Below are 26,221 nucleotides of genomic sequence, written 5' to 3' on the forward strand. Positions count from 1 at the left end.
CACAGAAGGTGCTTGGGGTGCATGGTGGGTGCCTGCTGTGTGCTGTGGGTCCCTGTTTGCACTGCAGGCCCCTCTGCTCGTCAGGAAATGAATCAGCTTCAATCAAAGGCTTTGTACTGGGGCACTGCAGTCTCCTTTCCCGGTGCTGTCTCCTCCCCACATCCTGCTCTTCACCTCTTGGCACTGTGAAATAGGAAACTCCGGAGTGTTTCCTCTGCGGGGAGTTCCAGCAGAAATGCTGGAGCCACATCCTGCTTCGAGGCAGACCGCTGAGCCAGGGCGCAGGTCTGAGAGCTGCAGTCATCTCCCCTTCAGCCCAGGGGGCCAGCAGTGCCCTGGGCTGCATCAGCAGAGCGGTGGCAGTGGCAGGGGGGGAATTGTCTGCTCTGCTCTGCCCTCGTGAGGCCCCACCTGGAGTATTGTGTTCAGTACAGGAGAGACGTGGAGGTGCCCAAGGCCATAGATGGGGCCCTGGACAGCCTGATCTGGTGGGGGGCAACCAGCCCATGGCAGGGGTTGGAGCTGGGGGGGCTTTGAGGTCCCTTCTTACCCAATCATTCTGTGGTTTGATGATTCTGTGGACTTAGTACATGCAATGCATGGCTGGGATCTATCTAGAGCCCAGGATGGCTCAGTGCTAATGCCCGCAGTCAGAAGGGACTTCTCATCCTCCCATCAGCCGTCCTGGCTCACTCACATTGTCCCCAGCTCTCACTAACCCTGCCCTGCTGGCTCTGAGCTGGGAAGAGTTGCATTTACTGCGTCACAGCTTACCCATGTGTTGCAATTGCTACTCTTTATCCCTGGCAACAAGGAGTAGAAAGCCTAGTGCTTGCAGCTGCTGTCTCCTGGGTGCACGAGTGGGTGGCAGCTGAGGGCACTGACAGCTTCTGAAAGAGGAGGGAGAAACTTGAAACTCCACTGACACGGGATGTGACTGCAGCTCAGGTAAAGTTGGATGCTGAGTGACTTGGGCTGCAGGAGGAGTACTGGAAGTGATGGGCAGTGCTGGCTGGCAGCTGATGTCCCTAATTGGCACTCAGAAACATGTTTAAATAAGAAAAATATAAATATTTGCGATTAATTTATACAGTGAGAATACGTGTATTCTGAGCTCTTGTATTCCCTTTAAGCATTTTATTTCTTTCAGGTTGAGCTGCCTCTCTTCAAAGGAAGTATAACAGACTGGGAACACGCGTTAAGCACTCGAAATCAGCCAAGCTCCCATCTCAGAGGAACAGAAAATAAACATGGCAGAATTTACAGGTTATAAGGAAACCTCCAGTCGGCACCTACGGTTCAAGTTGCAGAGTCTTAGCCGCCGCCTTGATGAACTGGAAGAAGCAACAAAAAATCTCCAGAAAGCAGAGGATGAGCTGCTGGAGCTCCAGGACAAAGTGATCCAGGCAGAAGGCAGCAATTCCAGCATGCTGGCTGACATCGAGGCCCTGCGGAAAAGAGTGCTAAAGATTGAAGGCAAGGATGAGGAAATTAAGAAGGCTGAAGAGCTTTGCAGGTTAATGAAAGAAAAACTCGAAGAAGAGGAGAGCCTCACCCGAGAGCTGAAGTCAGAAATTGAGCATCTGCAGAAGAGAATGGCAGAGCTGGAGAAACTGGAGGAGGCCTTTGGCAGGAGCAAAAACGACTGCACGCAGCTGTGTCTCAGCCTCAACGAAGAAAGGAATTTGACCAAAAAGATATCTACAGAGTTAGAAATACTTCGAGTGAAAGTGAAGGAACTTGAAGCGTCTGAAGAGAGGATGGATAAAACCGAGCAGAGCTTAACAGGTGAGTTAGAAAAACTGAAGTCTTTAGCACTGAGCTTTATCAGTGAGAGAAAACATTTTAATGAAAGAGAAAAGCAGAATGAAAAAATAATCCAGGAGCTCACGCTGAAACTGGAGCAAAACAATAAATTAAACAGGGCCGATCAAACTAGAAATGCATCCAACTTGCTGGAAAGGTCATCAAACAATCTCCTGGACAGAAATGATTTGAGAATTGAAGATGATTTGACTTCTGCATTGCCCTCTAAAGAAACCAGGCGGAAGGGAAGCGTGGATTACCTAAAGCATGTAGAAAATGAAGCCAGGAATAAATCAGAAAACCAAAAGAATAAAAATCAGGAAGACAACAAAGTGAAAGATCTCACCCAAGAAATTGAGAGACTTAAAACTCAGATCAAACATTTTGAATCCTTAGAAGAAGAACTGAAAAAAATGAGAGCCAAAAACAATGACCTGCAAGACAATTATTTGAGTGAACAGAATAAAAACAAACTTCTCACCAGTCAGTTAGAAGAAATAAAAATGCAAATAAAGAAACAGAAAGATCTGGAAAATGGAGAGGTTGAAAATGAAGATGCAAGCTTCTCTAGCAGGGGGAAACATGACAGAGCTAAATACAGAGTTGTTGCAGCAGATTTCACAGCTGCCAAGCACAAACCAAGGGAGGTTTCGCCCCAGCAGCGCCGGGAGAGAGTGAGAAACAGAGATTTCTCCTTCAGCAATGACAGCTCCAGCCATGGTGGTAAGCAGACACCCAGCCCGAGCCTAATGAGCAGGAAGGCAGGAAAGGCATCGGGTGCAGCTGCCCTTGCAGATGTTGCTGCAACAGATATGAAAAGACTGGAAGAGAAATGTTTGGTTTCCACTTTTTCGTCTGGTCAAAAGGAAACTTCCTTCACGCAGAACGAGGGGAAGAGATCCAAAGAGCAGCCCTCTGTCCTCAGTCGCTACCCTCCCGCTGCTCATGAGCAGAAATCTTGGAAAACACCTTCCAAACCCGTTAGTGAGCTGAGATCCAAGGCTGAAAAACCATCTCAGGCAACCCGTGGCAGCTGCCAGACCGGCGCAGACACAAGGGATGAAAAGTCGAGCAGAGGGGAATCGGTGGCTTTGTTAGCTGAGAAGCTGAAAACAAATCAGGGAGAGGTGAGCGATTTAGTGGGGGACGCTCAGCAATCCAGGGGTCACTGTGCCTCTTCCAATGGCGTGGCCACCGCATACAGGTGCCACATCTCAGCAGCAGAGTCGGACTGTGTTGGCTCTAAGGCAGAAGCGGCGAATGCCTCGACTGCATCGCACCGCCAGCCCTTGGAGGGAAGGGCTAAAAGAGCCGTCATCCCCCAGGAAAAGGAACTCGCAGATGTGTCACTTGAAAGCATGAAAGCATCGCCGCTAACGAAGCGTTCGCATCGCTCCAGGAGCCAGGAGGACATTCTGCAGATTCTTAAAGAGGACGCAGAGCAGTCTGCAGCAGCAGGCCATGTAAGTGCTGGCTTAAAAGCAGACTCCAAAACCACCCAGAGTAGTCATGAAAAACTTAATTCAGATGAAGAAATGGGGAGAAGTAAAAAAGCAAACACTGAGTCGGATTTTGAGACAAGAAAGAAAGCCAATTCCAAGCAGTTCTCTAATTCCAGGGGACTTTTTAGAGCATCTCTCTTTGAAAATGACAAAAGTACTGTACACGATGAGGACTCCTCTAAGTGTATGAAACCATCAGATGCCGACACCGGAGGACTGAAATCCAGAAGGTCGTTCAGCCCAAGAGAAGCTCTGAGATCCAAAGCCATCATTAAACCTGCCATTGTGGAGAAGGACATGAAGGCCATCATGGGAGGGGCTGTCACTGAGACAGAGTCAGAAAAGCAGAAGTCTGTTTTTAAAGCGGTCACAAATAAAATGACGAGCAGTATCACAATCTTCCCTTCTGAGCCAACAGTTCCAAGGCCCAGCATGGACACAGCAGGAAAGGAAAGGCATATTGCCACCAGCAACATCAGGGTTGCTCCAAATGAACCCTCCCCGATAACGAACAGCCTCCCCCAGCCTTTTGAGGTCGCAGTTAATAGAAGTGCCCTGAAATTATCTGAGACTGACAGAACTGGAGATGCGGTGCTGAGAAGTAGAACAGAAACGGTGGTCTCCAGGAGCAGCATTGTGATAAAGACTTCTGAGCCCCCCGAGAAGAGCAGTGAGCTCCCGTTGGACACAGCCAGCTCCAGGAGCCACGGCTCTTCAGATTCCATTTCATCCGAAACCAAACACGTCACTCTGAGAAGTTCCTGGAGAACAAGGCAAGGCTTACATTCCCTGGAGGACTCTCAAATAAAAGTGGAGAAAAACACAGCTTCCAGCCCTCCGAACGCATGCAGGTCTTCAGTGGACCTCTCCGAGATGGAAGGGAACAGCACGCAAACAAACTCCTTGGAGCAGAGCTCAGTGAGGAGCAGTGCCAGCACCAATTCCTGGAACACCCCTGAGATGGGCTCCCGAAGGACCAAAAGTAACTTAAGTGCATCCGAACTGCTGACACGCAGGAACTACACCGGTGATCCCACCACGGCTTCCCCCTGGCACCGCACCACGTTACCTGTAAGTGTCCCCATTACGCACTCCTTGCCATATGATAATTAGATAATTAACTATTTGGTCTTGCCAAGATCAGAGGAGATAGGTCCGGCTGGTGTAGGATCCGCTGTGCTTTTCAGCGTGGCTTTGCATGGCTCAGTCGGCTTGGAGTGGCACTCAGATGAGGAGATGAGGTGTGAGTAGGGGTGTCCTCAGGTAGTGCCTTCATTTGGGAAGGGCTGCACATGCGAAACCAGAGCCAGAACTGCCGGGCTCTGGTCTGGAAGTGCTGTCTGGACATCTGAGCAGATCAGGGCTGGCTGGTTGCACAGGGTTGCTCCTTCCTTGGTCCGTATCATTACATCATCTGAAAAGTGAGGGCCATGGGAGTGCATTTCTTCTTTTCCCGTTCCTTTGGGTGTTGCTAATGAGAGGGGTCACTCAGAGCAGGGCTGACCCTCACCGATGGTCTGTCTTGCTGCCAGAGTTGCAGACTCTGGCATATTTGAAACACGCTCACACTGCCCTTCCAGTCCATTAAATCCCACTGCACCTCCCACTTCTGCTCTTTCCTTAAAGCTGATCTAAGCAGCTGCTGCCATTCCCGGTTACAAAGAGGAGCCATCTGATAGGGCTGGTGACAGTGGGGACAAATTCACAACCAGGTGACTGCAGCCCTGAGGAAGATGAGGTGGTGGCAGTGTGTGAAATCATTCTACTTCTTTGGCAACAATAAGCACAGAAGCATTTGTACCATTTGCTTTGCAGAGAGTTTGTTGCCTGGCGTTGCAGTGTGCAGGTTGGCCTTCCAGATACATTTGGACACTAAGAATACATCAGGGTACAAAGACATGGTGGTTGGCATTCTTCAGCCTCAATGAACAACCCAAATCTGCTGTTTTGAAGGTAGCGCTGGGGAATGACATCACCCCCTGTGCTTGAGGCAGGTGTGTGCAGCCCCATCTCTATCCCACCTGTAGGAGTGAGGTTCCAAGTGATATCTTCTCCCTGGCCATAGTTCCTCATGTGCCACATTGGACTTATCTTGCATAAATCCAGGCAGGTCTCCTTTTGCACAATGACAGCTCGTGTACTTGGGAACGCAGAGAGCCAGCCCTAGGCCTCCTGCTAGAAGTTTGGCTTTCTGGCAAACCACAAACTTGCCTTGCAGCTCAAGAGGTCCTCCCTTGCAGCTGTTCGGCCTCACTAAATTTCATTCTTTTTTTTATTGCTAACGAGCAGCTCTGAGCAAGGCTGCAGGACAGAAGCAGGTCTTTGGGGGTCTGCTTGGGGTAGGTGCTGTAGGATCAGTGCTGGGGCAGAGGTGCAGGTGGAGGAGCAGCTCCCTCTGGTGCTTACAGCCCCTAGGAGAGAGCTGGGGAGATGCATCACCTCCTGCTGTTATTCTCCTGGGCTCCATGTTTCAGATAATGAAGTCAGTTTTTCACCAGCCCGATCTTTACTGAAAATCTGCAGTGACTGCCTTAGTGCAGACACAAATAGCAGGCACAGATTGGACAAGCAGCAGTGCAGGGTGAATGGTTTTGGTTTTTTCTTGTGGCTGCATTGGAGTGATGTACCGCAGAACTGAGGTGAAAAAATCCAGCAAGAGGCTCTTCTTTACTTGTGCCTTTTTATGAGGGTGGGGGTCTCTGGGAAAGTCTCCCTGAAAGTACCCAGAGTTGTGCTCTGTGCTTTGCTCGAGGAGCACACAGCTTTATCCCTGATTTAATCCATCGAACGTTCTGACTTCAGCAGTCAGATGTGCCCTGGTACAGCTTGTTCTGTTGTTGGAGGTTGGTAACTTGAGGAAATCAGCATGCTGTGTGCCAACCCCAGGCTGCAGGGCGCTGCTGTCCCCACCTGCACATGGCACTGCCCAGGACTCAGCAGGGCAAGCTGATCCGTCAGTGATGTGAGTGCTTCACCCCGGCCCATTACTGGCAGCTGGGAGAGGCATCTGCCTGCCTGCTCGTCCCCCTGAGCTCCTCACCTGTGAAAGCCTTTTTGGACAGCATGCCCAGCTGAGCAGCCCCATGGGGCTGACACTATCGGCTGCTCCAGGGGATGCAGCACCTCTGTGCTGACCCAGTCCCCTCCAAAGGCAGCTGCTGTCAGACAGGAGGTGCCCACCTGCTGGGAAGCTGTCCAGGTTCATCAAGATGACTGACATCATTACAATAAAGGGTGCCTCCCTTCCTTGCTATTCCATGCACACAGGAGCGGGGCTGAGCTTTGTCCTCCATCCCTCACAGTGCAGTGCCCCCACGGCCTTTTATCCCACATCAGCACAGCTGTATTTCCCTGAGCAAAAGCTGAGTTCAGCGTCACAAGGAGCTCTGTAGCATTCTGATGGTGACGTGCCTTACAACATGCTGGAACTTGTGTGTGACAGAGCTCTCAGATGAGGTTTTCCAGCCCAGTGATGGCGATAATAGGCGCTGACATCTGCTGTTCCCAGGGAGCTCATGGGGTCTCTGCACTCCGGAGCTCAAAGCGAAAGGCACAGCTGCCCCATATAGCCCCAAGGCAGAAACTGTGGGCACCTGGATCCCATGGGGGTCTTGGCAGGCAGTCAAGAAAAGATCAGCAAGTATAAAACGTAATAAGGGTATTTATATATGCTTCTGCCAGGAAAAGAGCACAAGGCGCTCCCTCATCACATCCTCATTGCCAAGAAAATAGATTCAGGTTACCAGCCACCCCTCAACAGTGAGCTCAGACTCACAGTTAATGTTTTTAAGAGATTGCTTCAGTCACCAAATGAGGAGTTCCTGCTGCCCACATCCCTTCCTCAGTCTCCTGGGCCTGCAGTGCTATGGGCTCAGGGATTAAACACAGCCCTACATGGCTGAGCAGAGGGTTCAGCGTCCAGAACTTAAGGCAGTAAATTATGGGATGGATTTAACAAGCCTCTGGGAGGTAGTGTTTAGCTGAGGACATCCTCGAGCTCAGCTGGTGGCTCCGGTGCCCACCTGCCAAAGGGAACTGAAACACAACCTCATACTGCAGTCAGAGTTGGGGAACCCAGGGACACAAACATCGAGTTCCAGTTCTCTTGTTTTCCTTCCCGCAGGATGAAAGCAAAGATTTTGTCTCCAGTTCCAGAAGAAAACAGTATGGCTCTTCTGAGTACCTCTCGCAGGCTGACACGGCAGGGAGAAGGGCAGTCCCCCCTCTGGAGCTGCAGGACCCCACATCCAGCCCCAATACCCCACCAGGGCTCCAGGCAGAAGATCAGGTACGTGAGATCTGAGGAGAAACGAGGGCTCAAAGGCATGAAGCCAAACTCTGAGCCAACCTCCTGTAACACAACTCGGTTGTCCACATCAGGGTGAACCTCTCTGGGGAGCAGTGCTTCGCAGAAACGGAGTAAATTAATTACTGATTTCTTATAATGGGAAAAAAGTAGTACTTTATTTTTCCATTCTAGATTATTCAGCTGGCTTTATTGCTAAGGACATTCTCCTTATATATAGAGAGAGAATAAAAAGCTCTGCTCCTAGTTATCCCCAGCAGTGTGGTTTGCAACGGAGGGATCATTGTGTCAGATCACCAGGGACTCCCTTGCATTGCACAGTCTGATACCACAGCAAATAAAAGCTTGGGTGCAGTCAGGTCAGCATAACATACTGTTATTTGTCAGCTGGTGCTCCTGCACTGCCTGCACTCAGTTCTGTGCCCTGCAGACAGCTGTGGCTCCATCTCATCAGTGCTGCCAGGGGTTGTTCACTGCACTTCCCACATCCGTATCCCCAGCGTAGCAAGAGGTGCTGTGTGTGCTCACATACAAAAAGGTGATGGTGAAAGCATATGAGGGGCAGGGATGGGTCAGTTTGCCTTGGGCTTATTCCATTGTAAACCCTGAGAGAGCTGATGCCTTCCAGACTGCTCCTGCCACTGTCCTCCCCCTACGGCCCCACCACAGGCCCACGGTCCCAATGGGAGTGGGACCTGAGGGTGATCACAGTACCTGTCCCCACAGTCCCCAAGTCCTGGCAGGCTGTGATGCTGAGGTTTCTCTTGCAGGGTGCTTCTCGTGTTGGCCGGCCGACGTCCCGGAGATGAGCTGTGCTCCCTTCCACCAAACCAACCCAGCATCACAGAGCGAGAGACAGGACTGTACTGAGCTCACGGGTGTCACATCTGTTTGTAACCTCTCCAGAAGCTTCAGCCAGCCAGAAAACAGTTCTCTGACACCATTTGTGAGGTACAAGAGCTTTACCAGTGAATTTTTTTCCTCGTTGCTGAAGAGGCAGCTGCAGAGACTTTGCTCAGGGGACTCCCACTTCTCACCTCTGTACCTGCAATCCTCACCTTCTCCATAGGACACAGCTCTGTCTCCGTATGGAAACACTGACTTGTGTACCAGCCATGATTTCAAACGGAACAAAGGTACTCCTCGGACCAGAGAGAACTTCTCACCAATCACCCAGATACAGATGAGATGCAGGAGGTGTCCCTGTGACTGCAGCTGGGATGGCCGTCCTACGCAGTGCTCAGCTCCTCCAGGAGCCCACGATCTCCACTGCACACCACACCTTCCTCAGGTCACACTCACCCCACGCCTGCATTCCTGTCTGTAGCTGGGAGAAAAGCACTCTCTGGTTGTTTGACACGCTAACAGGGCAGGAGGGCAGAACAGCTTTAGGAACAGCTTCCTCCCCTTTTGCTGCTCCTGCGAGGAGCTGTGCGTGATCTGCTGATAGCAGCTGAGCTCTGATGCTCAGTGATCACTGCACCAACCCCACAGCAGCGCACACACAGCAGCAGATGTGCTCCTGGTTTGGCCTGGGGGGGCTTTTCACCCACAGCTTTATGGCTATCATGCTGGCTCTGAGCTGCTGAGATTCAAGGGATGCAGAAAGGAGGGCTTTTCTTCTGGTTGGAGAAGCAGGATATCCTTATTCCTTCTAAAAAGAGGGAAAACAGCAGGACTGGACACCAGAGTGAGCTCCAGGATGGTTGTGGAGCAGCCCCAAACTGCCCCCCTCTTCCCCCCTCCTCCTCAGGAGCCCCACCTGGGACCCAGGTATGGTCAGGGGCTGCAGAGCTCTGTTCCCTTCTCAGTGCCACCAACATCAGATGGCGGCAGTGCTGGGGTCACCTCACAGCTCCACACACCCATAAGGTGAGGGGGCTGCATGTCAAACCACTGCAGCTCTGTGCCCCCCTCCCTCCCCCCCCAGGGCTGTTGCTGAGGCTGCGCTGCACAACCACCAACCCCTTCCATGAGGTGCTTCAATGGCATTATTTTATTTAATTATTTTTTTAAATAAAGATTGGCTGGAGGAGAAAAAAGGTTATTTTTGGGGAAAAAAAAAAAAGTTTCCAGTTTCCTCTCAGCAGTTGTAGATGTTATCCCAAATCTGTATTTTTTAGCATTGCAGTTTACTCTGTTTCGAGATGTGTCCATGCATCAGGTTGCCTCATGAGGCAAAAAGGCAACGCTTTTAAATGAGTCCTGCAGCAGCTCTAATCACCCTAAATTATATTAAATTATATCACATGCTCTCTCCTGCTGCTCTGTGGGGTGGGAGAAGAGGACTGCGTGCAGCTGCTGTCATAACAAAACAGCCCCAAACCAACAACAGAACTGAGAGAAATGGAAATTCTGCGGTTCAGTGCAGATTGTGCTGCATTTCTCTTCCCCCCACTGCAACGCTGGTCCTGCAGTGCTGAAACTTGGTGGAGTTCCACCATCTGAGAGCACCGTGGAGCAGGAGGACAACACGGCACTGAAGGAAAGGAGCAGCCTGAAGGGGAGGATGGCTGCGAGAAGCTGCTGTGCAGCTGTTCCCCATTGCCAACCCCATATTTTGCAGCACAGACCTCCAGCTCTGAGCTCCGTACAACGTGGTGCCACCCAACCTCATTCTGCCAGTTCAGTCCGAGAAGGAAAACCTCAGTTTGACAGAGGGGTTCTGCCCCATCATGGCGAGTGCAATAGGAGCTGATTGTATTACTATAGCGATGACTTCAGGAAACACGATGTGTTCTGACTCAAATTGCACACTTTTTTCTTTCTTTTTTTTTTTTTTTTTTTTTTTTGGAACAGCTGTAAAATAGTGTATGTGTAAATATTGCCATCGCTGAAGAAATATTTGTAATTTTAGCATATAAATATAACGGGCTTTTAGAGGACCTGAGGCCACGAGGGTCATTCCAAAGGTGTAAATGTATTTGCTGCGTCAGAGTAAAGGAGGCACTGCAGTGTCCCCACTGCACTCTGATGGAGCCCCATCCCCACACACAGCCACCAGCTCTGCGAGAGAACAGAGGGGGTGCAGGGCTGCTCCCAGTGCTGTGGATGGAGCATCAACCACCCAGACATTGCAGTGCAGCCCTCAGCTCTGCCCCTCACACAGCACGGGGGGTCCCAGCTGTTCTTTGCTGCTGCAGCTGATGGAAAGGACCCGGGTGGGGGACGGTGCTGGGGGCTGCATGGAATGTATTTTTAAAAAGGAAAAAATATATATATATAATAATCTATTTTTTTGTATTTGCAGACATAGATTTGGGCTGGGGCGGCTTAGTTAGAGGGCAATAACGCAATAAATGTTTTCATAACCACAGAGCCAGGGGAGCAGCTCTGCCCCTGCTCACCTCTCCCCGTCCCAGTGCTCGCAGTCTGCATGCCACATGTAACCACACTTCTCTGCATGTCTCTCCTGACTCGAACACTGTCAGCTCTACAGTATATAACCAATAAAACTCTTCTCTTTTTACGTGTCTTGGTGTGGTACATACAGCCCCATGCAATGCCATCTCCTGCAGTACCATCTGCAGCCAAACCAAATCCTTCCCAGTGTTTGTTACCATTGCAGCACCCATCACCCACACGAGGTGGGTGATTTGCCAGGCATGGGCACAGCACCCACTGTGAGATGTTATTCCATACTGTGTGCTCACAGGTACCTGCTGCACTGCTCTGCTCAGCCATGAAGCTTCACTGCTCCATCGTTTTCAGTCAGTCACATCTCCTTGTTTTGGTGGCTTTATGTTCCTTCTGCCTGCAAACAAATGATGGAATGCAACGTGCAATGCACTGCAATCCTAACCCCAGTGCAATGCAGTACGACTCTAACCCTCTCATTATCTCAGCTGCAAACCATTGGCCTTAACCAACCTGGTGAGAAGGCTGCTCATGTAGTGCTGCTCCCAGCCATAAACCCACACTGTTCCTGGTTCTCCCCCCAGGGTCCCTGAGGAGCCACTTTCCTGGATCTGAGCACAGCCTTGAGGTTGGAGTTCTGGCACTGCAACCAAAGCAGCGCTGTCCTGAGGTGCACAGCAAGCTGGCAGGTCCCTTTTTCTGTCCTTGCCAACAGATCTGCTGACACATCGCTACCACCACCCTTATGCCAGTCCAGCCCAGGACTCCGTTCCTCCCCAAGCCAAGCTACTCCCACAGAACATGGGATGAGTTCTGAGCTCACTTCTCGCAGGCACAGGGCGTGCTCTGTTTTATTCCCTCTGCGAGTCCTCCTGTCCTTTTCTCAGTGGACATCACACTGTTACCAAAGCGCTTTTTACTCCAGGCCATCCAGACCTCCTTGCCCTTTGGCACACGCACAGTGCACAACACAGGTGTCCCAGCTTTCTCGTTCTCTGCTTTCAATTCCAAGCAGTTCCAGTCATTCTGCAGAGCTGCCATCAAGGGATGGGAACAAAGCTGAGGCTTCTCATTCTCCTTTGGTAACATCCATTTCTGGGAAGAGTAACTACTGGGATCAACACCACCCTGAAAAAGAATTTGCAGCGTACAAATAAATCGAATCGGAGTTAAATCACCCTCCTTTATGGGGCACTTTGTGATTTAAAGCTGCCAGATAAAGCGAGCACCTCGGTGGCCACAGTGCCCTCTGCTGAGCTCTTCAGATGCATGGCAGGAGAGCTGGAAAGGTTCACAGTGAAAAAAGAAACCAAAACACCCCAGAAGGTTATTTCTTTTTCCTATGTTTATAATCCAGACAAATGCTGAGGCAGCAAAATGGAGAAGCCATGCTTTGTGATCACTTCTCACTACAGGCAGGACCATGGCAAGCATCCTCAGCTCCATACAAACAAACACAAAGACCCTGAGCTAAGAGCTGTTTGTTGCAAAATAGATGCTAGCACCTGTCACAACCTCAGATATCCAGAGGACCAAACATATCTTCCTCCTCATTTGCCCATCCAAAATGCACAACCAAGTGAGCACATGCATTCACTCAGCACCCAGAGCTCCGCTGTAGGTTTCCTTCACCCTACAGAACACCCCGAGCTGGAAGGATCCATGGGGATCACCGAGTCCAAGCCCTGATCCCACACCTCAGAGTTAAGCAGTGCACCTAAGAGCACTGCCCACACACTGAACACCACCAGTGCAACTTCAGCACAGAAGGTTCAACTAGAAAGACACCCCTCCCCCCCAAAAAAACAACCCAAAAAACACAGCACCAATCAGTTTTATTCTCAGAAATACAGTTCACGTACCCATAGAGCGAGAAGTGGGGAGTCCCTGAGAACAGATGGGGAGCAATGCAAACAGATGGTGCAGCCAATCTCCACTGCATTCATTTGGGACAGAGCCTGGCTGCCTTCAATCCCAACCTGTGCTAACAGATCAGGCGGCGTACAGGGAAGTCAGGGCAGCAGCTGGAAGGAGACCACGTCACGAGGAAGGATGCTGAGAGGGAGATCTGGCAATTCATTCAACTGCAATACTTTCTGCTCCTCGGCAGGTCGTAGGTGGTGGGAAAATGGCAGTGAGCACTTCAACAGGAACAGCCATTACAGGTGGCACCAAAGGTCCACCAAAGCCTGGTAAAAAGAGCAGAGCAGAAAGCTCCTGAATTGGAATGGGAGCCACCACCAGAGGGAGGTGGCAATCAGTCCCTGGAGGACAGAAGCTGCAGGTAAAGAGCTGCTAAGTGCTGGGAGTCACACTTAGGAACACAAGTGCTGCAAGGAGCAGAGAGCTCCTGCTCCTGGACGAGGGATGGAAGTTTCACTGCACAGCCTGGCAGGGCTGAACCTCAACATGAGGTCAGCCCACACTGGGCCACCTGATCCAGGTCTGCAAAACTTCAGCTGGCCATAGGATAACAGTGTTCTTCCCTATGCTTCCTTCACCCCAGCAACCCCCCAGGACACAACCAAAAAACAAAAGGGAGCAGTCTGGCACCTTCACCTTCACCCAACCACTGCTCTACTTTGGGTGCAATCAGTGCTACTGACCACAGGCAGCTGGGCCATGCAGGGAGCACATCTGTGTCTGTGCTGATCCCCAAAGGCTCCTAAAAGCCTGAAGTACATCGAGCTGCTCACTTCTAAAGCAAAGGCAATGTGTGGAAGCAAGTTTGTTCATGTGTGAATGTCTGGCAAATTACTGTACATTTAAGGGGATTTGGTCCACTGAATATCTAAGTCTCCATCAGAATGATCATAAATAGGAGAACACCGACTCTGAAAATAACATTAGTTATCTGATGTGGCTTGATATTTGGAAAATACAGCTTGGTTTTGCTGAGGACTATTTCAGTTTCCAGTGAACCAGAAGAGCTTGTCTGAGTTCTTGACACTGCTGAAGTGGGAAGACAGTCCTCATGGCCACAGCACTACCAACAAGCCTATGGATACAGAGACCCACAGAAGCTCAAAGCCACGTTACAGAGCACAGCACCTGATCCTCAGACCCACTTCCCGCCTTCCATCACAACAGCCAAGAAAACAGATCAGCTATTGATGGATTTTAGAGGCTTGTTACACTGTCATCATGGAACACCATGTCTCTCAGTAGTATTCATCTCCATGAGGGCAGTGAGATGCTGGAACAGGTTGCCCAGTGAGGCTGTGAGTGTCCCCTCCCTGGGAGGGCTGAAGGCCAGGCTGGATGGGGCTGTGAGCAACCTGGGCTAGAGGGAGGTGTCCCTGCCTATAGCAGGGGGTTGGAACTAGATGATCTCAAAGGTCCCTTCCAATCCAAACCATTCTAGGATTCTATTCCATTCTATTCCAGGTAGGCTTTTACCTAAACAGAAGGAGGGAAGCTTTAAGTCTCAAATAAGCCAGTGCCCTCTGAAACTTCCCTTGGACACAGCTCCCTTTGTGCCCTGCTGGACTTCCAGGTCCTAACCAAGCAGCACCAAGTCCTCTCACCTCCTGGAAGGGAAAGTAAGGATGACCAGCTCTGATTTATCCCATTGTCCCTCCATTCTCAGTGCCCATCAGAAGCTCTGCCTATGAAGACAGCAGATACAGTCAGAAGGAAAAGTGATCTCCAGCTTTAAGACTGAGGCACAAGAAAACAGTAGAAGCAACAACACCAAGACTGAAAGCCTGCAGACAAAACCAACACTGCTATAAATAAATGGGGGCTGCAGTCGTGTTTGTCTGTGCATCATCTTCAGGAATAAGGTGAGCAGTGACACTGCTGAGGGAAGAGCAGGAAATGGGTGGGTACCAACTCGCCAGTGGAACAGAAGGTGGGACAGATCACACACGTACACACAGAACATCAGAGAGAACAAAGACTTAAAAAAAAAAAAAAAGGGGAAGTAGAAAAGTGTGAAAGATCACAGAGAGATGTAAGCAAGCTCTACGAAGACAGGTGAGAAAAGTTCAGAGAAGAAAACACAGTGCTAACTAGAGATAGGGGAGAGAAGGCCCTAAGTGATTAAATAAGAGCACTCTGCACAGTGAGAAGAACGTTCTTGTGCACTGAGTGAGAAAGAAGGAAAACAAAGAAAAGCAGCCAAGCCAAAGTCACTTTAAGGATAACCTGGCAGCTGCAACACTGTCTCCTCAACCCAGCAGAAAAGAAAGTATTTCCCTTTGGGCTTTGAAAGAAAGGGGTAGAAACCCACCAGGCACAGCCCACCTGCAGCACACACCGATCGTGAGATGAAGTCCTTCACAAGCTTACTGTCTGGGCAGCTCTGCTTCTATATAAACAAACACAAGTGATTTTTCCTAGCTTTTAACTTCGGAATATCCAGTTTAGGTTATTTCTTCTGTTGAAAATATTTACCACTGCAGCATGCTTGGCACACTCTGGAAGGGTGCAATGCACTGTTACTGGTAGGGAAACGGTCACACCAAATCCTCAAATGCTGGGGAGGAATAAAATTGGTCAAAAATATTATTCTTCAAAACAAAATTAAGCAAAAGTGTTTCCACAAATTCTACACTAAGCTACAGTTCGTAGAAGCCAATTTCTAAAGGGCCTTTTCTGCAATTACTGGATTGTAAATACATGAATAGGTAGAATAAAACCCTCTAAGACTCCAACTATAAGCTTGACTTCCAGAAAGCACCCGCAGAGTCGAAATAAACCTCCTTGCCCAATTTAGTAGTAAAGAATTCTGTATATGCTGACACTTGAAACAGCTTTTTGAGGTTTTTGTCAAGGGTTGCCAAGCCAACTGGCTTTTGTAAGGCCATTCTAACACAGCAACTTATGGCCAAGTTCCTTCAGCAGATACTCTGAACAAACTACATGAATGTCTTCATCCCAAGCTGTTCACCCAGCAGCAGCTTTGTGGCTTTGTTAGTCCTCTTCTGATCCCTCCTCATTCCTTTAGATGGTGGTAGCTTGTTGTGTGGGCACCCCAGGAGTAGGCTGGCGGGGCAAAGTATACATGGCCCCAAGAAATTGGTCTGCAATGCGCCCTGCTTCTCTCAGTCCACTCAGTAAAGCACCATGCACAGTGGCAGGGTAGTTGCGAATTGTGTGCTCTCCTGCAAAAAACAGGCGAGGAATGGGCTGCAAAGAGGAACAGAGAACACAGTTATGACTTCTGCACAGATTCAGTTCCATGTTTGTCAAAAACAAAGTGACAAAATACTTTCCTGTTACTTATCGTTGTAGCAAAGCAAATACATTGGCAATAGAACTCTACTTCAAAAGCAGTACTTGGAGAAGCTGATAGAGATTTGCTTCCTAGACTGTATGCTGAAAAAGCATTTCAATGTTGTATCTACAATTCTATGGCCAAATTTACATACATGTCAAGAAATGACCACGTCTGACACTAGAACATGAACTCTAGGACAATACGTGCAAAAGAAAGCTTCAGCAATTCACGTAGATTAGAGCAGTTTTACCTCACGAAAAGTAGGACAACAATTTTGTCTTATATATTCCATAGAAAATCATTTTATCAATAGCTATGTTTATTAGAGACTTGTACCACCATAAGAACCACCTCAACGAAGCCAAAGCCCTACAGCCCCTTCTGCTTTTGCTTTCAAGACTTCATCTTCCCAAAGAACCAGAGATGTCTTAGGTCTTCACTGTGCTGGCTCCCAGTCTGGGAGAGAATTTTTGCTTTCTCTCCCTCTGGACTTCACCTTTACTGAAACAAACCCATCATATCTTGATACATTTCTATGAAGAACTGAGAAATACCTCACCTGTGGAGCACCTGGAATGGCTGGCCCTGGAGTAATTGGTTGAGCCATCAAGTCATAGTCATTTCCAGAAGATCCAGCTGCTACATAGGAGTACGAGCCCCGGGCCCACGGATCAGCACGCCAACGGGAGACCACAGTCTCTTTGGGCTGAGAAAAGAGAAGCTTCAGTTGCTGACACAGTTTGTGTTCTACAGTTAGTACAAAATACAAAAGATGCAAAGTGAAGGATAAAAGTGAGAGAGAGAGAAAGAGATATAGGGGCTGTTCATCCTGGAGGCTGAAGGCTCTGGGGAGATCTCACAGTGGTCCTCAATACTGAAGGGGGACCTACAGGAAAGCTGGTGCAGGTTACATCTATTTTAGGGAAATGAAAACCCAGCCAGAAAGAGAAAAGACAACACTAACAAGAAAGAGCACAGCAAGGAGGAGGATGGATTACGTTCCGGAGAAGTGCTGTTGTATTGGTTTAACTTTTCTACTTCTCCACTTTGATAGATGTACTTGCACAGCAAGTTCTGCATTCTATACAGTTCATCAGATAGCACAGATGAGTGTGGTGTATCCAGACTGCTGAATGGCATCCAGCAAATCTCAACACTATTAAGTGCTTACAACACGTAAGCTGCCAAACTATAAACACGTTCAATAAATGTGCACTTCAGAGAACTCAGCACAACTGAGAACTGCTGCTTCCTTGGGATGGTCGAGCATCATACAGAAAACAGCAAAAGGCTGAGGATGATAAAACCACTTCCAATAACAGCTCTATAGTTACCCTGCAATAAGGAAAACGAATGGCACCTACTCCTTACATGAAGTACTGCTCATGCCTTCCAGCATTTGGTCTGTCAACTGGTACAATAAAGTTACCATCTACTTTTTATACTGTTGCAGGATACAGGTCCTCCACTGAGATGCCTATCTGTACTAACCTGTGGCACAGCACTGCTGCCAAATATGCCTTTGAGGATGGCAAGACATCGTCCAACAATGACATCATCACTGATATTTTCCATGATTCCTGCTGCTTCTCCTGCTACCAAGGCCAACAAGATGGGGGCTAACCAGGGAGGAAGAGGGTGGGAGAGAGAAAAATAAGTGAATTATTGAAATCCTAACATTTCAACCAGACAAGTCTGACTATTATCTGCAGCTAAATCACAGAGCTAAAAAAAAACTAATAAATTCAACAGGTAATAATATTTCTCAATCATCCCCTACCACATTGAATTACCAGGACGAAAACAGATGAATATACACTACGGTAATACTTGGAATTATCAAGAAAACTGATGTATTGAAAACCAGCACATCAGGAGGGACAGCACGTAGAAGAGGGGAAAGGATTTATCTGGGAGAAGACAGACATTAGGATTTAACAGTCATCTGTGCTACATGTTCCAGGTAACTCAAAATCTTCCAAACAATCTGACAGAAAAAAGAAAATTGATGATAAAATTTCACTAAGATCAGCACAATAGCTCACTTGTACAAATTCTTTCTATTTCCAGTGCACAGAGATTGAAACAATCACAAACTGAACCAAAAGGAGGAGTAGAACACCATCCAGAAAAAGAGCAATTTGAGAAGAACTCAGATAACAACACGTGTTATGATGCTTCTAAGTTTTTTGTTTCTGGATTGATAGTTTTCTCCCTAGTTCGTTCTCTAAGCTAAAGAAGTCTCTCTCAAAATGCTATGTCTACAGAAATACAACACACAACAGAAATAAATGACTGCAGCATCACAAAGTCAGTCAGTTCTACTTTATTCCACCATCTTGCTATCATTTTAACTCTCACCTGTGGATCCACAAAAAAGTTCAGTTAACTTTTCCCCTTTCAGCCATCTGACCCAATGAGAAGCAATGTAATTTCACAGATGTAGCCCCAAACTCAGCACTGATGAACCCATCCTCTTCCATGTTCTGTCCTAATTTATTGCAACTCGCTGCTTCTATTTGCCTTCCTACAAATACTTCTTATCACATTCATGTGTGAAAAATAACAGCACCTGAAGGAGTGCTCTTTTCTGCATCTGAATCTGCCAATTTCTTGTTTGTATAGAAGCAGACATGCAGCACAAATACCTTTGTACAGGTTCCAAAACAAGAAAAGTTCCCCTCTGCTTGCAGTAGTGCTACCAACGTGACCAAACAAATTGACACTTGGATCCCAGAAGACACGATCAAAACACAACACAACCTGGAAGCAAAGAATCAATAAAATCAGGGGGGAAAAAATAAAAATAAAGACATTTCCATTAATTGACTTTCATCACTGAAAAAGTGCAGGAAGGAAAATCTGGAGATATATACATGCAAGCATATACCTTTACTGTGTTTCATAGGTTAATACCCATCCTATCACGTTATTTGTTTGCTGCTTACCAAGCTGTGCTAAATGTACTGTGTCAATCTATTGCTGAAATTTAACCAGTTAAAAATCATACAGGATACAGAGAAGAAGCCTTTACAGTTCTTCAGATAATTTTCAACACCAAAGCCTAGCAAAGGAGGAACAGAAGAAACATTCTCCTTCCATCCACCACAAACATTTCAGATTCCATCCATTACAACCCCCACTCCACTGCAGTTCCCTCAACGAGGACTGACCTTGTTAAGGTTGCCAAATCCCATACGTTGCACAGCTGAAGTTTTCCACTCTGGGAGAGGTGGCACAAACTGTACTGCTGGAGGCTGCTGCTTCAGGACTCCCAGGGGAAGGGTACAGAGCACAGCATCACATTTATAAATGAACGTCTGGCTGGTAGATCGTGTGTTTACAGCAATCACTTCACAGCCTGGAAAAGGAAGTGAAAAACTGTCATTTAATAGGTGAGGCAAGAGGCCTTATAAAGGCCCCAGCGTTGGGTTAACAAAAATTTAGAAGACTATCTTAAAAGCACAGCCACAGCAGAAACTATTTAGGTTACAGAGAAAACTTTACCAAGCTTAACCTAACTTCTAGGCAAGCAAACATAACTGGCCACACAGTGCAAATACCAAAATGTGGAACTGATAGAGCATCCAAGAAGGACCACACTGGAATAAGTCTAAAGGTCCACGATATTTAAATACATGCATAACTACACAGCCAGTAGGGATGTGCTTCTCACTGAGTCACTTTCTCACTGAGTTTCCCCAAGATCAATGCGTTGAAGACCAGTATTCCTTCCATGTGGATCTTATATCCAGAGTTCTAACAGCACAGCCTGTGCTATCTTCAGCAAAGTCCTCCTACTCCAAAAACTTCAGTTACAACAGCATGAAGAGACTGGAGAATGAGTGTGAGCCTCTTAATTGATAATTGCAGCTGAAAATGGTGGAGTTAAGCCAGCCACAGAAAGAAGCAAAACTCATTAAAGATTTACGAATCTGTTAAAGCTTCCTACATAACCTATCACAATAAGAAACACGACTTTTTCTAACTTAAAACTTCAGATAGGTGCATTCCATGAGATCCATCCCCTTCCAGAAGAGCTGAGCTGTAATTTATTTGATTGTTCTCCCTCAGAGCAGTTGTTATCATGAGGTGGTTTCACATACCTGAAGCTGTATAGCGAACCTGCCGAACTGCTGTGTTCAACTTAATATCCAACCCCTCTGCCAAGGCCACGGGCACGCAGGAATACCCATTCCTCACTGTCAGGTGGCTGCCTGTGAATTCAAAGTCATCATCCTAAAAATGAAGACACAGGAAAGTCTATGTTTATAACAGTCACATCACTCCACTGAGAATAATCAGCAACTCTGTGGAGTGGCACAATGTTTTCAACAAACATTTTCAAAGAATGAGTCTAATCGATTTTAAAGCCTATGATATTAACCAAGTAATAACTATGAAAAGTTTTAGGAGACAGCATTATTACAGGTTGTTTCAACATTCAGAGAAAGCTTCCTGGAATTTCACCAGGGAATGACAACATCTAAGCATTAAAGCAGACAGCACTCAAGAGTTTTGAGACAGTTAACACACATGGGAATGAAATGGATTTTGAAGTACATTGCAAAACAAACACATTAATTAATTAGCTACCTGGTCCCAGTGCTTCAGTGAAAGTGTAGAGAGAGGTGTAGCATTAGCAAATTCCAGGTTTGCAAAATGCCAGTCAAGTATTTGCCTATCCCTTGAAGACAGATAAACATCACTGGAAGAGAATACAAGACAAAAGACATTTAAGCTTGTTGGAGCAGGACGTTGTAAACACGTTGCTTTGGAAAACGTATTCTATCAGTTCTTCCTCAGTGGGAGAAAAAGAGCCAACAAAACTCTCAAAGCAAATGCCAAAACCAAACTCAGCCAAGTCACACTTGCAAAGAGGAGCTCATGTTCTAAGGAAAGTAGAACCTTCCCTTCAGAAATACAGTGTTACATGGATAACGCTCTGCTTTCCTCGTTACTCATCTTTATCACTCCTATCCTTACCTTGGTGGATTGGCTTCAAGTTCCTGCAGCTTCTCTTCCAGCTTTCCTTGCGTTTCTGCCAATTCATCGTATTCCTAAACACAATAAAAGTTCACGTTAAGCTCAGCTCACGTTCAAAAGGACTGAGAGATATTGCATGGCATCCTGCTGGATCTGGCTCCAAGAGAAATAACAGCAAGACTCGTGGGTTTCTGTGAAACCTAAATCCAGTTCTTAATTTTTCCAACATTTAATTCAGCATACTGTACTCTTCTGCTGTTTCCTACACAGAAGCCTATGTCACACTGCAGGAAAAGAGCTGCTAAATGCTCTCTGATATGATCTAACATGGGTAGCTAAATCCAAACGTTCAACATGTTAATACTCTCCACCTTAACTGAGGTATTAAATACAGTCATCAACTTATCAACCCCGAGTTACAATCTTTCACATTCTGAGAGAGTGTTAGAACTGAGTGAGAGTTGTGGAAACATTTAGATGAGATTATTTTACTTGGCTGGGGAAGTTTTCAGAGATCACTGAATTGAGTGTTGCATGTATGCCATCCATTACCTTGCAAAGTGCAGTCAGATCTCTGTGTTTACTCTTTACAAGGAACTCTGCTGTAATATCCCGAGGTGGCTTCACTTCTGATGCTTCCTTATACTGCTGATGGAGCTCTTTAATCTTCTCTTTCAAGTTTACCATCTTTTTAAGATGAAGTGGGGAAAAAAAAAGAAACAGGGGTAGACAGATTTCATGAGTGACTGTCTAAAATGGATATTCACCTCAAACTGTACCACTGCAGCAAAGAGATGTCCAGATGTTACTTACATACAATTCTACATCCACAAAATCACAATAAATATCACCAACTCCAGAAGAACATGGCTTAAGCACAACATCAGTGATTTCTGACTAAACACCTCACTGAAAAATAAGAATCAGCTGTCCTCAGACATTTCTTCATTTGAGAAACTGTGGAGATCTAAAGAGCCCACCTACCACAACTAAGTGGGACTCCAGAGACAGCCTGGAACACTGTTCCTACACTACAAATCAGAGATTTGATTATCCTTTCCTCCAAATTCAACATTCAAAGGGTTTTCACAGTGCCACAGCCATTGCTGTTTCCTAACAGCTCCAACAAAAGCTATGACATAACACTGGTTGATCATGTGTTCTCTCTTTCTTTTCCTAGATTCATGTTTTACCTCTTCTACCTATTCCCCTGCACTTCAATTTGTACATGGGGACAAAGTTCTCTTACAGAAAAGAGAAAGAAAGCCTACTCAACTTGTATGGTAGCTTTCAAATTTCTTTAAGAATCTTCTACTGCACTACTGCTTATGTCTTTTGATATTAAAAAAAAAAAAGCAGGTACTTCCCTTACTATTTCTGAAGAAGTTTTTGAAGGTTAGAAAAACAGCATGAATTAAAATAGCTCTTTAGGCCTCATTTGTCATAGCAGTGATACCTGGCAAGCCTTAGAACAGCTGGCTTTTTTAAGAACAGTATTAATAGCAACTGCTTTGTGTTGTTGTTTAGGTTTTCTTTGGAGAAACATAGTGGTAACTTCCTGTTCTAAACATCATCATTGGACAAAATCTGACCTTGTTAAGAAGATCTTTCAATTCCTCCTGTGTTTTCACAATCTTTTTCCAGTGTTCAATCTGCTCATCCTTCACGTGTTTCTCCTGCAATCTGGAAGAGGCAACGAGTAAGAGTCAGCTCAGTATAAAATCCTAGCAGTACTGAAAAAGCTCATTATTATAACCTAGATGTAATGCATAAAAGCACACAGGATATTTTAAGAAAACACTCATGAATTTTCTTGTTGCTGCATACAAGTTTCTGTAAGTGAAGGACACCTGACCAGCTGAAATGCAAGCCTGACATTATCTAGCATTATTAAAAGGTCTATTCCAAACACCACTACCTTTCCAGCAGAATAGGTGGACAATAAGTACACCCCCTGCACATTAAGTTAATTATCCACTATCAGTTTCTGTAGCAGTGACTTTCAGGAAGCATTCAAGAAAAGACATTTGCTACAGTAGATGTCTGTGGTATATTTTGCTTCAATAAACAGGAAATAACAAGAAGCACAAACAAGAAGCTAGAACCATCCATTGAGTGTGCAATGCTTACTCTAGGAGCATCATGACCTATTTTTTTAGTCCTCCATAAAATACAAAATTCTACGGTGAAGAGTGAAGTCACTTACTGTATGACAACCTCCAGAGCCTGACCTAGGGAGACAGGCTTATTATTGAGAACATTAAAATCCAGCTGATGACTGAGATAAGAAGTGGCTTCCAACAGACGATTGAATTCTTGCTCCACCATTTCATCTTTCTCTTTTGGAACCTACAAACCAAAAGAACAAACTTTGTTCTTCATATTCTATTCACAAATAAAAGAAGATCTAGGTCACCTAGATGTGAGCTTCAGAGATACAATACTGGAATGGCAGAGAGAAAAATTTAAAGACTGCCTTTCCCAGTGCAGTCTGAACTCGTGACACCTCATAACTAACATTCAAAATTCTACAATTCCTTCAATCAATGCTAGTCAGAACTTGGCATGCTTCCACAGAACACATCTCAGTGAAAAGCAAATAAAGGACTTGCTATTATTGAGCTAAACAGATCTTCCAGAGGCACAGGGAGCAAGATTCCACTGAACAGTTAGATCCCATAACACTTGTTCTGAATGAGGAGCTGTAAGGTAACTCTCCTGAAGTCTGAAATACCAAGAAGCTGCTGGTAATCACCATGATTCCACTCAACATCTTCATTAGTGACGGGGTAGAGCATGCCCTCAGTAATCTCACAGATAATACAAAGCTGAGAAGAGTGGCTGATACACTATTATGGTCCTGCTGCCATCCAGAGGGACTCTGACAGGTTGATAGGAACCTCAGGACATTCAGCAAGGAGAAGCTGAAGTCCCACACTTGGGGAGGACCAACTCCAGGTGTTAGGGCATGCTATGAACCAACCAGTTGGGAAGCAGCTTTGCAGAAAAGGACCCAAGCATCCCAGCAGACAGCAAGGTGAACATGAGTCAGCAATGTAATGCAACACATTTAACAGTATGTAACCTGGGATGCACTGGCAAAGCACTGCCAGTAGGTCAAAGGAAGTGATCCTTCCCTCTATTGAGCACTGGTAAGCCATCACTGGGAGATACCATGTCCAGCTCTGGATCTCCCTGAACAAGGGAGCTGCTGGAGAGAGCAATGAAAGGCCAAGATGAGTGAGGGACTGGAGCATCTCTCCTGCGAAGAATGGCTGGGGAAGCCAGGACTGTTCAGTCTGGAGAAGAGGCTCAGGAGAGGATTCTGTTGATAATAAATACCTGAAGAGAGGGTGCAAAGAGGACAGAGCCCAGTTCTTGTCAATGGTAGCCAGTGCCAGGACAAGAGGCAACGGGCACAAAGTGCAACATGAGAAGTTCTGTCTCAGCATCAGGAAACACTTCTGTGCCACGCAGTGAGTGAGTAATGGAACACACTGCCCAGAGAAGGTGTGGAGTCTCCTCCTCAGAGACATTCAAAAGCTGTCTGGACACTCCTGGGCAAGCAGCTCTGGGTGTCCCTGCTGGGACAGGGGACCGGGCCAGGTGGCCTGGAGAGATCCCATCCAAGCTTAACCATGCTGTGAATGTGCAAAGGGACTCAGCACAGCAGACAATCCTTTCAAAGAGGGAGTGAGGTGTCAACTGCCTGAGGAAAAAAATCAGTTACTTTGGGAGGAACAAACAGGAGCTTAGCTTCCATACAAGATCTGAAATCTCAAATAAAAATCTGTATGGAAGAAATAGGTTTTAGAAGAATGACTACAGATAAGCCTGAAGTAGACAGGCATGTTCACTACTCCCTTCCTCTCTTCCTGGATGCTGCTTTGTGCTACATCAGTAGGCTGATAACAAATACACTGGAGATACTATTTATATGGAACCAGCATCAGACTTACAGCTTGTCCATTTGCTTCATACAGTGGGCACTTCTGTTTGATCTTAGCCAACTCCATGTTCACTTGTTTGCTGACCACAGCCATGGGATTTCCTCCTGGAAAGCATTTTTGGGAGTTAGAGTACTCCTGAGATGTCTATCTGCAATTAATTAAGGATTTCACACTAAAAGCTATTTTAGAGACAAAAAAAAAAAGCTTCCACAGCTACACATTAACTTCAGGAGCTTCTGAAGATTATGAAAATCCACTGCCACAAAATGGTAACTACTGAAGAGGCCAAACCAGAACACCTTGTTCTTAATAATCAAACACACACAATTACTTTGGCCAGGAAAGAAAACGGTATAAAGCCTCCTATTTCTTTTTAATATAGTGACCTGCAACATTCTCTCCCCCAATTTCTTTTTATTTTGTAAAACTCACCAAGTCCTGTTACCACCATTGCTCCCAAATCAGCCACGTAGTTCCCTTTACGAAAGGTAGCAACTCTTCCTCCCACTCGGTCCTTTTAAAAACACAACAGATTACAGCTCTGGTAACGTTCAGCATCACATCTCACTTAAAAGTCATCACAAACGTGACATAACATAGGCTCAGCATTCTCACAGGCAAAGGTTCAGGGAACAGAACGTAGATTCCTTTTTGTAAAGAAGCTCTGCAAATTAATTTTGGCAAATAATTTCCCTAAATTAAAAGGATAAAACATTAAAATTGCATTAATTAAAAAGTAGTCCATGTAGATTTGGATAAATTTAGCTGCACCTACAGTAGGACTTACTGTGACTGTAAGAAAAATCCTTCATTGCCCACAGGCAGATTATGTTCTACGTTATACATTGCCTCCTACTACTTCCTACCACAACAACTCCAATACTGGAAACGATTTGTGCGTGCTTAAGAGAAATAATTTTAGTGTTAGAAAAGGCCACTGAACAATTTTTCAATTATTCTCCTCAGCAGACACAGCTATAAACCCAGAAGACAACCACAAATCAGCAGCCCACATTGGAAATGGGGAAAAAAGGTTTTGATTCTTGATATGTTAACTTAAGAGTGACGATTCTCTTCCTGCCATATTAAA

At 46.4% G+C, this 26,221-nt stretch overlaps 2 protein-coding genes across 4 annotated transcripts in view; one reads left to right on the forward strand and one right to left on the reverse strand.

Annotated features, from left to right (window-relative positions):
- Positions 1 to 11,083, forward strand: part of LUZP1 (leucine zipper protein 1) — a 34,691-nt gene extending 23,608 nt beyond the window's left edge. For both annotated transcript variants that reach the window (XM_085208922.1, XM_085208923.1), the window contains exons 2-4: positions 1,151 to 4,379; positions 7,432 to 7,596; positions 8,385 to 11,083. In XM_085208922.1, coding sequence (XP_085065048.1) covers positions 1,251 to 4,379; positions 7,432 to 7,596; positions 8,385 to 8,423 — 3,333 coding nt within the window. In that variant the 5' untranslated portion in view covers positions 1,151 to 1,250 and the 3' untranslated portion in view covers positions 8,424 to 11,083. The remainder of the gene's footprint in view (positions 1 to 1,150; positions 4,380 to 7,431; positions 7,597 to 8,384) is intronic.
- A 1,706-nt stretch (positions 11,084 to 12,789) lies between these two features.
- KDM1A (lysine demethylase 1A) overlaps positions 12,790 to 26,221 on the reverse strand; it is a 29,780-nt gene continuing 16,348 nt past the window's right edge. The window contains exons 8-20 of one of the 2 annotated variants that reach the window (XM_085208924.1): positions 25,564 to 25,645; positions 25,141 to 25,235; positions 23,388 to 23,530; positions 22,774 to 22,864; positions 21,734 to 21,868; positions 21,182 to 21,255; positions 20,792 to 20,903; positions 20,302 to 20,434; positions 19,369 to 19,556; positions 18,844 to 18,958; positions 17,687 to 17,814; positions 16,755 to 16,901; positions 12,790 to 16,104 (exon numbers count right to left, since the gene is read on the reverse strand). In XM_085208924.1, coding sequence (XP_085065050.1) covers positions 15,919 to 16,104; positions 16,755 to 16,901; positions 17,687 to 17,814; positions 18,844 to 18,958; positions 19,369 to 19,556; positions 20,302 to 20,434; positions 20,792 to 20,903; positions 21,182 to 21,255; positions 21,734 to 21,868; positions 22,774 to 22,864; positions 23,388 to 23,530; positions 25,141 to 25,235; positions 25,564 to 25,645 — 1,629 coding nt within the window. In that variant the 3' untranslated portion in view covers positions 12,790 to 15,918. The remainder of the gene's footprint in view (positions 16,105 to 16,754; positions 16,902 to 17,686; positions 17,815 to 18,843; positions 18,959 to 19,368; positions 19,557 to 20,301; positions 20,435 to 20,791; positions 20,904 to 21,181; positions 21,256 to 21,733; positions 21,869 to 22,773; positions 22,865 to 23,387; positions 23,531 to 25,140; positions 25,236 to 25,563; positions 25,646 to 26,221) is intronic. The other variant, XM_085208925.1, reaches the window with a different exon arrangement.

Source organism: Meleagris gallopavo, chromosome 25 (assembly GCF_905368555.1).
Source record: "Meleagris gallopavo chromosome 25, MGAL_WU_HG_1.1, whole genome shotgun sequence".
Classification (NCBI taxonomy): Eukaryota; Metazoa; Chordata; class Aves; order Galliformes; family Phasianidae; genus Meleagris; species Meleagris gallopavo.